General features: G+C 40.6%; 2 protein-coding genes across 2 annotated transcripts in view; one reads left to right on the top strand and one right to left on the bottom strand.

The window, feature by feature from the left end:
- The window catches only part of Trax (Translin associated factor X), a 40,472-nt gene extending 25,675 nt beyond the window's left edge, over positions 1–14,797 (bottom strand). The window contains exons 1-2 of the mRNA XM_067145126.2: positions 14,659–14,797; positions 9,856–10,102 (exon numbers count right to left, since the gene is read on the bottom strand). Coding sequence (XP_067001227.1) covers positions 9,856–10,102; positions 14,659–14,674 — 263 coding nt within the window. The 5' untranslated portion in view covers positions 14,675–14,797. The remainder of the gene's footprint in view (positions 1–9,855; positions 10,103–14,658) is intronic.
- A 227-nt stretch (positions 14,798–15,024) lies between these two features.
- Positions 15,025–17,431, top strand: part of LOC136871647 (probable RNA-binding protein CG14230) — a 74,046-nt gene continuing 71,639 nt past the window's right edge. Inside the window, exon 1 of the mRNA XM_067145125.2 lies at positions 15,025–15,173. The gene's annotated coding sequence lies outside the window, so the exon portion shown is untranslated. The remainder of the gene's footprint in view (positions 15,174–17,431) is intronic.

Below are 17,431 nucleotides of genomic sequence, written 5' to 3'. Positions count from 1 at the left end.
TACTCACACATCAATGGTATGCATGTATACCGAAATGGGATAATATTGGACCAATCCTTCTGGGTGATTAACTTTTTTTTTTATCAGGCAGTGTATTTTCTCACATGCCAATAGATGATTTGGGGGGAATTCTAGAATCTTAATAAGGCTAGATTTGTGTAATTTACATTGACCTACAGAGGTTGATACCTCAGTTCACTTTTGAGGCTTTGGACAAATTTCTTCCTTCATAGTCGCTTTTGAAATTCAACATCTAGTTCATTCAATGAATATTGAATTTTCATGACTGCATTGCTATCGAAACCTAACAGGTTGAAAGTCAGTTTCGATGTTCATTCAAATTTCTATATCAATATTAAGCAAATTAGAACATTATATTCTCATCAATTTACCAATCTTCCTAATGAAATAAAAACGATCATTTCCAACCAATATAATTTTCTTTCTTAAAACTATATTTCTCACTTGCAGTCATAATTAGTTGCAATATTTAATGTAGGCAAGTTGTTGAAAACTGATCCTGTTAATTTTTCTTTCAGATCACTTTTGTTTTTCTCCTTTTAACTCTCAAAGCCAATTTAAAACAGAAAACAGAAGCGAGGGGAACACATATGAACAATGAACATAGGTTTTCGTGGCTCATTGTATTACAATAAAGAAATAAATATGTGAACTGGATTAAAGCCACTTATATATATTTAACAAAGCGGAGCTTTCTGCAATTTGGCAATGTGAACTGTGAACTGGATTAAAGCCTCTTATATATATTTAACAAAGTCGAGCTTTCTGCAATTTGGCAGCAGAAAGTTTGGCTTTGTTAAATATATATAAGTGGCTTTAATCCAGTTCACATATTTATTTCTTTATTTCTTTCAGGCCATTTGTTTTGACTAAACTTGAGCTCTGTAGAGGTTTCCATTTAAACCTTCTACCCTGCACACTAATTCAAGTTCGGGTACTAGCTGTTCAAGTTCTTCCACATTATGAGACAGAGACGTTCTAATGTCATCAGTAGTCCATAAGCTGTCGAACCTTCTTCAATGTACCCTCATTCCTTCCTTTGTTGCTCAATGTTTAACAGTCACTGAAATGGCGTATGGCTTTTAGTGCTGGGAGTGTCCGAGGAAAAGTTCGGCTCACCAGGTGCAGGTCTTTTGAATTGACACCCGTAGGCGACCTGCACATCGTGATGAGGATGAAATGCTGATGAAGACGACACATACACCCAAGCCCCGTGCCAGCGAAATTAACCAGTGATGGTTAAAAATCCCGACCCTGCCGGGAATCGAACCCCTGTGACCAAAGGCCAAAGACCAGCACACTAACCATTTAGCTATGGGGCCGGACAACACAGTCACTTTTAAGACTGTTCTAAGTATACTGTATGTTACATGCTCGAGGCTTGCCTATCTCACCCCTCCCTTTACCTGACAGTAGTGTTTACTCGTCAACAATGACCCCCACGATTCTTATTCTATCCTTCACTGACAAGGTCACAGCTGGAAAGTTTGGACCCATACCTTTCCTTTACGTGTACTCCATCAATGCATGCTTTTACAGATAAGTCGTTGCTCTCCATCTGTTTTCTCTACTAGGTATGTTAGAGAATAGTGACTCCCATTCGGATCTCTGGGTGACTACACGAGAGGGGGCAATCATCGAGGAGATGGATACTGACATTCTGTGAGTCAGAGCGTGGAATGTTAGAAGTTTGAATCGTTGTGGTAGGTTAGAGAATCAGAAAAGAGAGATGGATAGACTAAAATTAGATGTAGTTGGTATAAGTGTGTTGGCAGGAGGAGCAGGATTTTTGGTCAGGCGACTACAGAATTATCAACACAAAATCAAACAGGGGAAATACAGGAGTTGATATAATAATGAATAAGAAAATAGGGCAGTGGGTAAGCTACTATGACCAGCATAGTGAAAGGATTATTGTTTTAAAGACAGACACCAAAACAAACCCCACCACAATAGCACAGTAGTGCAGGTCTATATGTCTACTAGTTCAGCAGATGATGAAGAAATCGAAAGAATATATGAAGAAATAGAAGATTTAATACAATATGTAAAAGGCGATGAGAATCTAATTGTGATGGGCGACTGGAATGCAGTAGTAGGCCAAGGAAGAGAAGGTAATACAGTAGGAGAATTTGGATTGGGACAAAGGAATGAAAGAGGAAGTCGACTGGTTGAATACTGCACTGATCATAATTTAGTCCTTGCTAATATTGGGTTCAAACACCACAAACAATGACTGTATACGTGGACAAGATCTCGAGACACTGGAAGGTATCAAATAGACTTTGTTATGATTAGGCAGATTCAGAAACCAGGTGCTGGATTGAAAAACTTTCACAGCAGAAGTAGACTGACCACAACTTGTGGGTCATGAAATGGCATCTGAAGTTGAAGAAGTTGAAGAAATTGAAGAAAGGAAGGAATGAAAGGAGATGGGATCTTGGCAAGTTGAAAGAAAAGAGTGTGAGGGACTGTTTCAAGGAACATGTTGCACAAAGACTAAATAGAGGAAAAATAGACAATCATGAAGAATGAAGTCTCTAGGGCTGCTGAAGACACTGGCGTAGCCAAGGGGGGGGCCCACTGGGGCCGGGCCCCCCCCAAAATGTTTCCTGAAACTAGAGCGAGGATCAGCCGTTGTTTTACGTACGATACGAACAACTTAAAACTTACGCCGAAATGACGAATTAACGTAGCGACAAAGAATCTACTAGCAGGGCTCAATACGGCCATTCATAATTCTCCATATTTGTACTGCTTGAATGAAAGGAAGACACTTAGGATTGTGATGCGCGGGGTATTTCACTGTAGAGGCCTCAGTATTGGGAATGTGTTGACAAATGCCAAAAGATGAGGAAAGGGGCAAATAGCCAGGGATTACTCAGTAGGGGGCCGGAACGTGACCACCGAGATAACGGGGTCCACAGCCAGAAACAGTTGAACAACATCGTGTCAGCTTTTGCAGATCAGTTCCAGGAAACTGGGGTTGTACCGTGGTTGAAAGATGTGCTGTGTTTAAGTTGCAGCGTTCGGAAGACTGTGACAGGATTGTGAGCTGCACGTTAGTTTCTCATTTTGTGCCATATAATAACTTTATTTGTCACCAAGGGCAAAATAAGGTGCATCCTCGGTAAGTTATGATTTTTAAAAAATTCTAATAGCAAGACAGATCGCAGATGCGTACCTTAGTTCTATAGGTAGGTCTATATATTTTGTCAAATGCCCGGGGACTGATTGGAACTTCAAATGGCACTATCAAAAGTGCATGTAACTATCTTGTAATTAGCGGACGTGATAACTCAGTTCAATGGTTCTTCTCATCAAGACGGCCGATGCATGAAACATTTTTAAAATGGGAAGTCACGTTCTATTGATACAGATTCTACTTAAAACACTAGGTCGCGTGCCTTACCTTTCTTTAGTACTTTTGAGTAATAACCGCATCATTTATGATGGTGTATTTTGAGTATCAACCATTCTTCGGGCTTACCTTGTACCTTAAATGGTGAGTGGATGCAGTGGCGTACCCACGAAATAATTTCAATGGTCAAGTCTAGGCCAGTAGCGTAGATACAACTTTTCCATGGAAGGGGTTGTGAAAAGATGTTTTATTTTGTATTTAGAATTTGCTTTACGTCGCACCGTAGGTCTGATGGCAACGATGGGAAAGTAAAGGGTTAGGAGTGGGAAGGAAGCGGCCGTAGCCTTAATTGTACGTTGTATGTTTAGTCTTCAGCCCTAAGGCTGGTTGGATCCTCAACAGCTCCGCCATCAGCTGTCATTAAGGTGTGAAAATGGGAAACCACGGAAAACCATCTTTAGGGCTGCCGACAGTGGAGTTCGAAGCGGATGCAAGCACACAGCTGTGCGCCTTTAACCGCACGGCCAACTAGCCCGGTGGATATGAAAAGAAAGCCGGTCCTACCGAGTGCGGTGACGGATCTTCTGTAGATATTGATGGTTTTGATTCTTGCCATGTAATTATATCCAACAATCGAAATCATAGCTTCTGTACTCTAAACCGGCTGCATTATTGAAACTGTTCGTAAAATTGATAATATCGTTCTTCGTTTGTGAGGAAGTAGAATCTTCATTTAATTTTTTTTCTAAAAAAACAGAACCACTTTGGTACGACGCCCCGTGAAGGTGACTACCTGCCAGGTCGTAGATATTTCGATCACGGGAGACTCATGGCCAACTCTATTGCACCCACAAACAAGGCTGTATCTTCCCGATCCCATGCCTTTCTTAACTCTGTCAGTGGCGGGCATCGAATGCAGGATGCCTTAAGTCTAATTCTAAAATAAGGTGAGCTGAAAGTAACAAGCCGACCCCGCGGTGTAGGGGTAGCTTGCCTGCCTCTTACCGGAGGCCCCGGGTTCCATTCCCGGCCAGGTCAGCGATTTTACCTGGATCTGAGGACTGGTTCGAGGTACACTCAGCCCACGAGCTTATAATTGAGGAGCTATCTGACGGTGAGATAACGGCCCCGGTCTAGAAAGCCTAGAATAACGGCGGAGAGGATTCGTCGTACTGACCACAGGACACCTCATAATTTGCAGGACTTCGGGCTGAACAGAGGTCGCTTGGTAGGCGATGGCCCTTCGGGGCTGTTACGCCATGGAGTTTGGTTTGGAAAAGTGTACAGAGAAGTAAGCGACACCCCTGCAAGGCTCTTTAGCTTCCAGCTAGTTCTTCCGTCCGGTCTCGTGCATTTAGGACAGTTGGAAAACGTGCGCCTCAATAAATGCTCTTCATAAAACCTGTGTAAACATACTAACTGAATCTTTATAACAATAATCACAAACGCCTCCTTTTCATGTGGTTCAGTTGGTTGAGTCGCTGTCCTTCTGAGTCCGAGTTCGCAGGTTCAAATCCCGACTTTGGTCGGTGGCCCTCAAAACGGTGTTGAAATGGCAACAGCTCCATGCCGTTGGTTTCTGGCACGTTAATAAAAATTATACATACGAATATTAGCGTCATAAAACTGTCACTTAATGCTACTATATTCTGCACCCCAGGCTTGCGAGGGAAACGAATTAACAATTTGCTTTACGTCGCAACGACACTGATAGGCCTTATGGTGACGGTGGGATAGGAAAGGCGTAGGAGTGGGATGGAAGCGGCCGTTCCCTTAATTAAGGTACAGCCCCAGCACTTGCCTGGTGTGAAAATGGGAAACCACGGGAAACCATTTTCAGAGCTGCCGACGGAAGGGTTCGAATCCACTGGTTCCCGGATGCAAGCTCACAACTGCGCTGCCCTAACCGCTAGGGAAACAAATAGGACAAGGTAAACACTCCCTAGCGTATGTTGTGACATATATTTTTCTTTACCAACTAACAAAATATCTATACCCATACCCCTTACATTCTATATTTACTTATTTATTTATTAGTGCCTTTTTTACAGTGGCGAAGTTAGGGCTCGAGGCCCTCTCGTATACTTAACCACATACTAATCAAAATCTCAAATAGAATACTGAGATACGTAAAACAGTTAAAACTACATAAATCAATAGTTTTAAAAATAAATTTAAATACATTACTAACTAATTAATATTGAAAAGTGCGGCTCCATGGCTAAATGGTTAGCGAGTTGGCCTTTGGTCACAGGGGTCCTGGATTCGATTCCCAGCAGGGTCGGGAATTTTAACCATCATTGGTTAATTTCGCTAGCACGGGGGCCCATTTTCACACCAGGCAAGTGCTGGGGCTGTACCTTAATTAAGGGAACGGCCGCTTCCATCCCACTCCTACGCCTTTCCTATCCCACCGTCACCATAAGGCCTATCAGTGTCGTTGCGACGTAAAGCAAATTGTTAATTCGTCTTCATCATCATTACATTCTCATCCCGACGCGAGCCTAACATGTCCTCGGACACTCCTGGCACTAAAACCCATACGCCATTTCATTTCAATATTAAAAACTCTTAAAAATGACATCCTCACGCACGCACACATTCACACTTCAACCATTCAGTCAGCTGTCCTCAGCAGGTAGTCTCGGCAGGTTTAATTTAATTTCGTGTGGCTATTTCTAGCCGAGTGCAGCCCTTGTAAGGCAGACCCTCCGATGATAGTGGGCGGCATCTGCCATGTGTAGGTAACTGCGTGTTATTGTGGTGGAGGATAGTGTTATGTGTGGTGTGTGAGTTGCAGGGATGTTGGGGACAGCACAAACACCCAGCCTCCGGGCCATTGGAATTAACCAATGAAGGTTAAAATCCCCGACCCGGCCGGGAATCGAACTCGGAACCCTCTGAACCGAAGGCCAGTACGCTGACCATTCAGCCAACGAGTCGGACGTCTCGGCAGGTGACCTTAAATCTTAATAAAGAGCTAGTTTCTCTGACCTGAGCTGACAGGGAATTCCATAATGTGACGCCGATCACCGCAAATAATCTATTAGTTGTATTTGTGCGGTGCAGTGGAATAGAAAGATAGGATCTAGAACGTGTATTTAAGTTGTGAAATGATGATAAAAAGGTGAATTTAGAAGAAATATACAGTGGCTGACTTTCAGCTAACACTCCTAAACACCATCGTTAAAGTGTGTAGCTGCCGACGTTTATCAGGCTTCAGCCATGAGACAGCCTGATAGTATGGGGTGGTATGAACATCGTACCCGATGTTGTAAATAAATCTCAGGCAGGAATTCAGTGCTCGTTGAAGTTTAAGTGTTTCTTCTCTCGTCATATCAACTAATACAACGTAACAGTAATCAAGAATAGGGGGAATGAATGTCTGTATTAGTTTTGCCTTTACCTCAAATGGAAATATATCCCTCTGCCGTTTAAGAGGGTGAAGCACTCCAAAGGTCTTTTTTTTTAAACGTATTTCTTTCGTGTGACCAGAACAATCAAGTGTTTCATTCATAATTAAGCCAATATTTCTAACCGGTTTACTGTGGGGAATAATGTTCCCATTCAGTAGGATAGGTGGGATTGCGACATTGTTTGAGCAGCTCAGCAATTTTCGTGGTCCAATTATGATTGCCTGAGATTTTGTGGAGTTTAGTATAAGAGAATTTCGTTGTGCATATATACTGAGTCATCAGAGGTCATTGTTAATATCTTGTCTTGCAGTGTCGATATGTTATTTCCTGTCACGGATGGTATGTCATTGATATAAATACAGAAAAGTAAGGGCCCTAGAATACTGCCCTGCGGGGCACCACTAAGTTTCATTTTCCATTTAGAGGCCTTGTCGTTTACTGTTACACGCTGTTGATGGTTACTCAAATAATAACTAAGAAACTTAAGCGCAACCAGGTCGAAATTTAGCAGTTCCATTTACTTTATCATAGTCGGAATTTCTATAGTGTCAAAGGTGCTACTGAAGTCAAGAATGATAAGTTTAGTGAGCAGTCGTTTGTCTATAGCGTTTCTTCTTACCTTCAAAAGTGCTGTCGCGGTACTATGACCCTTCTTAAATCCAGACTGCAAAGGGTCCAGAGGAGCATTTTTATTTAGGTATTCCAGAACTTGCTCATATACTAAACGTTCAAAGGCTTTAGAAAGCGCAGGGAGTATGAACACAGGACGAATGTCAGAGAGAGATAGTGGGTCTAAACTCTTAGGTACCAGTATAATATTCAATATTGTCTGTTTTCCAGACAGTAGGGAAAATTCCGTTTAGTAAACAGTAGTTCAGTATGTGCGTCAGTATAGGCAGGACAGCACCAATAATGTTATGCATAAAAGTAATAGGATTATCATCTACACGCGTGGCCTTTGATTTAATGGAGTACAACGCCTTTTTAACCTGATTTTCTTTGACACTGTGAAATGTGAATGGTGGATTGGCTGGAGGGGAGGGCGGTGATTCGGTGCAGTTAATTGGGGTAGGTTGAATATTTATTCCACTAGAGTAATCGTTCAGTTCGTCAAGTAGAATGTCAGGAGTTGTCTGACTCTGTTGATGTTTTCCTATTCCCAGAGCTCTAAATTGGTCCCATGCGCGATTGGAATTAAAGTTGTTAGCTAAATTCCGGAAATATGCACATTTTTTATTTCTGATTAACTGCTTTGTGCGATTTCTTAAGATGCGGTAAGATTCGAAGTCTGTGTCATCTAAGGTTTGTTTATAATGTCGAAATAACGAGTCACGGTGGCCATCATTCTCTTGGATTCAACATTTAGCCATGGAGAAGGGCGAGAAACCTTTATTCGACGTGTATGTGTGTGTTTCTTTGCCGCATTAATCGTATAAAATGTCACTTCTTTATAGCTTATCACATGACCATTATTATAATAAAATTACCGTATTGGTGTCTGTCCCAACATTTTCCTCTTCATATTCAGACAACATACTACACTACCAGGCACCGAAAGAAACACACAACAGTGATTACATCCCTCCATATAGGATTGCGTCGGGAAGAGCATCCAGCCGTATAATAGGGCCAAATTCACATGTATGACACAGTTCGCACCCGTGACCCCCACAGATGTAGGAAAAACGGAAGAAGAAGAAGAAGAGGAAGAAGCAGCAGCAGAAGAAGAAGAATAAGAAGATGATGATGATGATGATGATGATGATGATGATGATTACTATTAGCTTCCGGAATCCGCACGAATCCACCACTCTTACTTGGATCCAAGGACACTAATTTCCTTTTTAGGTATTCTATACCACCTAAACTCTAGAAGTTTGGTCACCTAAAAATGGGCCCCCCCCAAACTGAAATCCTGGCTACGCTACTGGCTGAAGAAATGATAGGAAGAAAACTAAGAATCAGTGGATAACTCAGGAGATATTAGACCTAATTGATGTACGACGGAAGTACAAGAATGCAAAAACCGAGGAGGAAAGAAAGGAATACAGGCAATTAAAGAATGAAGTGGATAGAAAGTGCGGGACAGCTAAGGAAGAATGGCTGAAGGAAAAGTGCAAGGATGTTGAAAGTTGTATGGTCCTACGAAATGAAAGACAGATGCTGCATACAGGAAACTCAAGGAAACCTTTGAAGAAAGGAAAACCAGGTGTATGAATATTAAGAGCTCAGATGGAAAACCACTTTTAGGGAAAGAAGACAAGGCAGAAAGTTGGCAGGAACATATTAAATAGTTGTATCAAGGTAAAGATGCAGATGATTTGGTTCTGGAACAAGAAGAGGGTGTTGATGCTGATGAAATGGGAGACCCAATTTTGAGGTCAGAGTTTGATAAAGCTGTGAAAGACCTAAATAGGAACAAGGCACCTGGAAATGATGACATTCTCTCTGAATTACTGACTGCTTTAGGAGAAACCAGCATGGCGAAGTTATTCCATTTAGTGTGTAAGATGTATGAGACAGGAGAAGTGCAGTCCAATTTTCAGCAGAATATTGTTATAGCCTACTTATTCCCAAGAAAGCCGGTGCTGACAAGTGTGATAACTAACGCATCATTAGTTTAGTATCTCATACCTGCAAAATTTTAACACGCATTATTTACAAAAGAGTGGAAAGACAAGTTGAAATTTAATTGGGAGAAGATCAATTTGGCTTCAGAAAAAATGTAGGAACACGTGAAGCAATCCTAACTTTACGTCTGATCTTAGAGGATTGAATTAAGAAGGGGCCCACAAACATGGCGTTCATAGATCTTGAAAAGGCATTTGATAATGTTGATTGGAGCAAGCTATTTGAGATTCTGAAGATGGTCGGGATCAGATACCAAGAACAAAGAATTATCTAAAATCAGTATAAAATCAGTCTGCAGTCATAAGAATCAAGGGCTCTGAAAAAGAAGCAGGAGTGAGGAAAGGTTGTAGTTTGTCCAACCAGTCTATGGACTGATGACTCAAATAACAAACAACATCCCTTCACCAGGGAAAACACATTTCATACCTGTCCAATGTATGCAACAAGAATATGATTCTTTTGCTCTCAATGGTGATATCCCTGCTTAATTTCACAATCCGCTCATATTTGTCATGTTTACTATCCAATTCCACAGAATACTCCCGAAAGGCTTTTATTATAGGAGAATTCTCATCAATATTTTCTAGGACTTCCCGAGCTTTCTCTCCGACGACAGGTTTATGTTTCTGACCTCCATCGTGCTTACGATCTCCACGACTTCTACGATGATAACCTGAAAAGAAATTGACATTACAAGCATAGAATCGTTTAGACTTTTCAAACGGTACAGTGGTTCACATGATGTAAATATATAGTGTGGTTCATAATGTGCAGACATATAGGAGGGTTCACGACATATAGATATACAGAGCTGTTCAGAGTTACAAAATAGAAACTGATACCAAGTTCACCAGCTGCATCAATATCATCCAAGATTGTGAAATCCTCTAGTGCTTGATCTGATAATCTTGATCAAAAATGTATTACAATGAAAGTGATCAGTCATGTGCATCCTCTTTAAATAATGTTATGGGGTATACTTCGTTTAATACTAAAAGTCATACACCCATTGAGGAATTTCATCTTGCATTGTGTTGAGCTAACAAACAAAACAGAAGGATGCAGTAAAGGAATCGCATCCCTTCTGGCACTACGAAGGTACTATATTGAGAGAGGGGGAAGAGAAGAGAGTGCACTAGGGACAGAAAAAGGAATATCATAAGAATGAACTAAAGGATCTTAAGCATCTCCAGAAATATAAAAAGAATCACTTGTAAAGACTTCCAGCCAAGAAGTTATATGCAGAGATAAGAAAGGCACAAATATTACAAGTGGGAACAAAAAAATGTTGGAAAGATTCTTGGAATTTTTGGATGAATTACTGAATACTAATGCATCTGATCAGTTTGATAACCTGGATCATATTGAGCTGCAAGAAGAGACTGATACAGGTAAACCACCACCGACAACTCTAGAAGTGGAAAATACAGCTGGAAACTTGAGAATAATAAAGCTTCACAAGTGAATCTCATAGAAGTTGAGTTAATAAAAAATACAGCTAAAGAATATACCAAGAGACTACACAAACTCCAACATTTAGTACACTAACATTTCCAGAAGAGTGAAGATGAAGCATTGTATGCGCCGAACATAAGATAGGAGAATTTTTGGTCTTTTACATAATGATGTGCAATATTTTCTCTAATATTTTATTTGCCAGACTTTCCGCTCACATGTGGAATGTTATCAGCAACTATTCGTGTGAATTACGGCAAGGAAGATCAACATATATTTAATACCCATTACATATTAGGAAAATTTAATGAATTTGGAATTGAGGCATATAATCTGTTCATGGACTTCAAACTGGTGTATGATAGTATTAACAGGCCTAAGTTGAATTGTGCAACAGAAGAATTTCACATTCCATAGAAGCTTGTTACCGTGGTCAAAACCACAATGGAGAATATGCAATTCAGATTAATGAATATTCATAAGGAGATGTCCTAGCCAACGTGCTTCTGAACACAGCACTTGAGAAGGTTATCAGAGATACAGGCATAAATTTAAGTGGAACTACCTTTAATAAACCTGTAGAGATAGACCCTTGTGACTTATTTTAAAAATCTGCTTTACATCGCACCGACACACACGTAGGTCTTATGGCGGCAATGGGACAGGAAAGGGATAGGACTGGAAAGGAAGCAACCATGGCCTTAATTTAAGGTACAGCCTGGTGTGAAAATGGCAAACCAAGGAAAACCAACTTCAGAGCTGCTGACAGTGTGGTTCGAACCCCTTGTAACTTTTATGCTAATGATATTGATATATTGGGAAGAATGAAAGGAGCAATGAAAGAAGTTCTCATCTGCAATTAAAGGCTGCAAAGAAGATGCATAGTTGGAGATTAATCAAGATAAAACTAAATATTTGCCAAAAACTAGAAATTTCTAAATTAAACAAAATGACCTTCTACAGATTTGAAACTGTTCATAGATATATAAATCTGGGGTCTGAAGTCAATTATGAAGTTAATATTAGTGCTGAAATACAAAGTGTTATGTCTGCGCGTCAATATTTATATGGGTTCGCAAACATCTCTAAGAATGACCTAAACCGAGATGAGAAGGTCGAGTGATCCAGAATATTAAGACAATAGGAGTATTTTTAAAATGACCCTTCCTCCAGGAATAAGCCAACGGCCGTAGCCGTGTTGAAACACCGGATCCCGTGAGATCTCCGAAGTTAAGCAACATTGGGCATGGTCGAGAAGTGGCTGGGTTGCCACGCACTGTTGGTGGGGGGTAAGGGAATGGAGGAGCAGAAAGGAACTGGCCACCCTACCGTACGTAAACTCTGGCTCAGGTACACCTCTGCGGAGGTTCGGACCTGCCTTCGGGCAGAACACACCCTTACCTTACCTCCTCCAGGAATAAGAATGGCAAAAACTTCTGAAGAAGGTAGAAGGCCATATTGGGCTGTCACGCCAATTATGATAACCTTCATCAAGAAATTCTATAACTAAAATAGCATAATCATATTCTGTGTGTTTCAAACAGTGTACAATTTTAGAAATTACAAATTGAACAGATGCTTTATCCTGCACAATGCAATTTACTCCTAAATAGGTGTAAACTGTAATGGTTTCAAAGGGGCCAGTTCAAAGTGACTGAAGTAAGTAAATAAGTTCCTGATTTAATAAGGAGTAAATATAGATACTGAGTAAATTCATAATACCATCTGGGACAAATACTGCAGGTTCCCTATGGGAATCAACATCTGTATCATGTGATGGCCAGGCAGGCATCAATTTTTGGTAATGAGACAAAGTCTCCCATAGTACATTGGCACTGCCGGTGGCTCCAAGTAGCCTACGCAGTGACCTCCATGGTATGCACTAGCCATGCATCTTGATGGGTATGCTATTTACCAACTGATGAGCCCAACTTAGTACATTGGGGCGAAACGCTGGCAACCAGGAATGAGTTAGCTGGAAAATTTATAATGTCCAATAACGGACCATTTATATTGGTATTATAAATTTATTCATTCGGGACAAATATTGCAGGTTCCCTATGGGAATCAACATCTATATAATCAGAGACTAACAAAAAAAGAATTCTGAACCTTGCCCTACCAATGAAAGAAAAGAACAATTGGCTGCTCAAAGTTGGAGAAGATCTTCAGGAAATAGGCATCACAGATGACATTGTATTAAGACAGATCTAAGTTCAGATAATTAGTCGATAATCACCGCTTTACAAACCATCCAAGCACTACCACCAACAAAACCTGGTCAGAAGATCGCAAGGAAAGTCACAGCGAGAAGTTGACGAGATATTGGGAGAAAAGGGCATAACGAAGAAGAAATAATAATCATTTACTTTGGAAATCTCTAAAACTGCAAGTTTTATGAGATACTCTCACACCTCGACCATATTATTATTATTCAAATGCTTTCATTCCCCACCCTGAAGGGGTGGGGCAGGCCACCTAGAGGGCAACACCCTCTCTCTGGCCAGGAGAGATGGTGTGGTAGGGGAGAAGTGATGGACAGGTGAGATGGATGGAATGGTGTAATGATTTCTGGGGTAATTTTAAGGAGTGCATGGTTGAATGGGATGTGATGGAGGGATAACAGTATTTCAGGTATCTGGTGGTGGTGCATGTCTCGCTCTCTTTCGTTTTGTGGCTCTTTTATATTGTTTTTTATTAAGATATACAACAATGTTTCTGAGTCAGCACAAATAATAAAGAAATAAGTTCAGCAGATACACATCAGATAATGATATGATGAAAGGTCAATGACAGGATGAGGATGACAGTTACATACATTTTCAGAGATGACTGAGCAATATGTACATTAAGTTATGAATGAGTGTGATGGTACAGAATTCAATGTTACAATAGTTAAATATGAATTGTAAATGGTGAGACGGAAGATTAATGGTGAGTTGTGCCTAAGGTAAACATAGAACTGTATCTACTGAGAATGATTATGTGGGAGGTGTATGGCAGAATGTGAGGGTGGATTGAAGGTAAGGGTTTACCTCAGTACAGTCCGTCCCCTTGGTCTGTGGTCTGAATGAGGATGCGGTGGTAGTGGAGTGGTGATAAGGTATGGTAGGGAGGGGTTAGGTTGGTCTGTGGGAATTGGAATGTGACCGGAAATTTGGGATCAAGGGCCTTGGCGAGAAACCTCTGGAAGGGTAGGGAGACATGGGTATCAAGCTTGGGGAAAGAGAAGATGTCATAAAGGTCCTTAGTATGAAATAAGGGAGGGAGTCAGAGGGCAATACGGACAATTCGGCGTTCTAGAGACAGGAGGGGACGGTATAGGTTGGGTTTGGTGTGGGCTACGGCTGCCCAGGCGGAGTGACCCTAGGTAATGGCAGAGTGGATAAAGGATTTGTAGGTGAGGAGGAGGAGTTTGGTGTTGAGACCCCAGCTGGTGCCAGCGAGCCGACGTACCAGATGAGATCTTTTGGAGGATTTGGATTTAAGGTTGAGGAAGTGAGGGCGGAATGTGAGGTGCTGGTCTATGGTGATGGCTAGGTATTTGAGGGATGGTTGGGTACGGATCGGGGTCTCATCAAGGGTGAGTCGGAGGTTGGCCGGATTGCGGGTAATAGAGAAGCGCCTTTTAAGAGGTCGGATTAGGACCTCGACCGTATACATGTATTATATTTCACTGCCAAATAATTGTTGTTTGCGAACAAGAACCTACGCCTTGCATTCATTTTAAAAAAATCCCAGAGCTGACTTCGTACCACCTCTAAAGTTACTTACCCTTGGCTCCACTCATCTTGTCGCAACAGGATGCATAAAGTTCAAATCAAAATTTCAAAACACGTTTCGCACCCACTTTGGCTTTTGCTTTACACGGCTTTACACTCAATCAATCTGCCAAATTCGTGCTTAGTGCTACGCGCGGAATGTGTAGTTCATTTGTTATTAACAATCAATGTCGCCAAACTGCTCGTAAATCCACTTAAGATATTGATGGACTTTCTTCGTCAGTTTTGTACAAAGAAAATTAGTCTTGAATACAAAATATTATTATCTCTAAAAATATAGAAATTAAATATTCAATATCGCTTCTGTATCAAGAAAATTATTCCATAAAGCACCGAAAGAAATTCTCTCTTTCATTCTGGTTAATTGGCAACGTTATAAATAGTGTCACTTTGGGCCAGGTCAGGATTAATCAGAATTGTTTATATTTGTGAAGTCAAGAGGATGCTGCACGTGGTAGTCACGTATTGAGAATTTTAAAGAACGTTGCAAAATCATCGAAGTATAAGGTATATATAATTAACCTGAGGTGTTGACAACTTTGGAGTCGTCACCAGTTCTAAATTTTACTACTCCCCCTTGAATACTGTCAAACCTAATGGTTACGAGACATGTTACAAGTTTATAATAAGACTACCGCCTATAAATCAAGGAAAATATAATTGTGTAATAAATTGCTAGAAAGAACGTTAAGTACAAATGAATTAGCTTTTGTTTTACTCAGTTACTGGCAAAGAGAATATGTTGTTACTGGTTGGACTCCTTTCTTGAATGATGTCGGATATGTAGTTAACAGTGAGCATGAAAGTGCATTGATAAGATTATTTTTCACTGTACTATGTGATTGATCTATTTAGTTCTGCGATCACGGATTTGATGTGATATTTGTCACACGGCTTTTCTCCCTAGGGTGCTTGAACAGATTTCACTGGAGTTGCGGTAGAATGTTTTTTTTTTCTTTCCTTCTTCATATCTTGTGATGGAATCCATGCACTGCCAGTCTTGTTATTGTGTGTCGCTGTCTTTGGTTAGCATAGAACAGTCAGCTTATTTACAAGCCTAGGTGCACAATTGATGGGTAGGAACTCTTGAGTATTAGCTCTATGTTGTATGTCAGTATTGGAATAATCTTGACAATGAAAGGTTTTTTTTGGAGAGTGATGGCTGTCTTAATAATGCGATCAGTCTTCTCTGCTGTTGCATCCTGGTTGTTCATTTTGAGTTGCGTGATGTCAGGTACTTCCGTTGAAACATCTCTGAGTTTTGCTATATATCCATCTGCCTGGTTGCTTTCCTTTGTGTTTGAATGGGCTGAGGTTGTGTTAATGTCAATAGTGTGGTGTCACCTGTAACTGAGAGATGTTTCCGTACAGGATTTATAGTGCATTCCCGTTTGGTTTCTTCCTATGAGTTGACAGAAAATTGTTTTCCTTTGTAGAAAATCTATTCTTTGGTGCTGCTGCCATTGAATGCGAAGTGCGTTCTAGTCATTGGATTGTTAACTACTGTAAATCTCTCTTCTTTCATTAAATCTTGTAGTTCTTTTCCCTTCTGGTTTTGGATAATCTTGATGGCAGCTAAAGTCTCTAGTCACTGTTGTTGTCTTTATTTATTATATGAGTCAACATTCATGATTACTGTGATTATTTCATCTATTGGTGCATGTGGGGGATATATGGCAATTTTTTTTGCTTTAGGTTGCACTGACACAGACAGGTCTTATGGCGACGGTGGGATAGGAAAGGCCTAGGAGTGGGGAGGAAGCGGCCATGGCCTTAATTAAGGTACAGCCCCAGTATTTGCCTGGTGTGAAAATGGGAAACCACGGAAAACCATCTTCAGGGCTGCTGCCGACAGTGGGGTTCGAACCTACTATCTCCCGAATACTGGATACTGGCTGCACTTAAGCGACTGCAGCTATCGAGCTCGGTATATATGGCAATTAGCATATTGCAAGTGTATTTTCTACATTTCTGATGAGAGGTTCATAGAAGCATGAGACCGCTCCAGTTGCTGTTCCTAAGGTGCCTTGTGTTGCTAACGTATGGGCTGAGTAAAATCCTGGTATGTCTGTGTGTTCTGTAATAAATATTTCAGTAAATAATAATATGGCTTGCATTTGTAGAAAATTTTCCCGTATCATTTGTAGTAACAATTTTAAACCTCAACATTCCATAGAAGTAGTCAGTTTCGGTAACCTATATCGTATACACTTTTTTTTTTTTCTGTTTCTATTGAAATGAACCTTCTTCCTGTCTGTTTCTTGGAAATCACCGGGGGAAGCGAAATTGGCTCATTAATACATTCCGCAGCCAGTAATCTGAACTCTCTGTCATGATTAAATTCTGGAAAGGTATTCCAACCTTAAAAGCCTTATTGTTGCCTTTGTTATCAAGTTCTTCGCATGTGAAGCCCCCTTCTACCCTGTTTTTTTGTGTAAGAATGTTATGGTCATGTTCCTTGTGGTATTTTGTTCAAGTTGTCCTAAGTATAGCCGTTCAGTTTTTTTTTCAGTCGCTTGAAGATCTTGGCCTTTTTTTGTCCCTAATATTACCTTTGGTCCATCCTTCTTATCCTAGACCCTCCACTTTTCAAGTTGAGTCAATGTTTTGCTTTTATCCTCTCATTCTCTTTCTCTCTGTTTTTCCCTTTGCTTTTGCTTGCTGAATGTTTCTCTTGCTGTTCCTGTGTTCGATTCATCCATATAGGTGAAGGTGGTAATTGCATAATACCATATAGTTTGAAAATGACCTTAAGTACTAGTATG

The sequence above is a fragment of the Anabrus simplex genome, chromosome 4 (assembly GCF_040414725.1).
Source record: "Anabrus simplex isolate iqAnaSimp1 chromosome 4, ASM4041472v1, whole genome shotgun sequence".
Classification (NCBI taxonomy): Eukaryota; Metazoa; Arthropoda; class Insecta; order Orthoptera; family Tettigoniidae; genus Anabrus; species Anabrus simplex.
The sequence above is the reverse complement of the archived record's forward strand: the minus strand, read 5'-3'. Positions and strand labels throughout refer to the sequence as shown.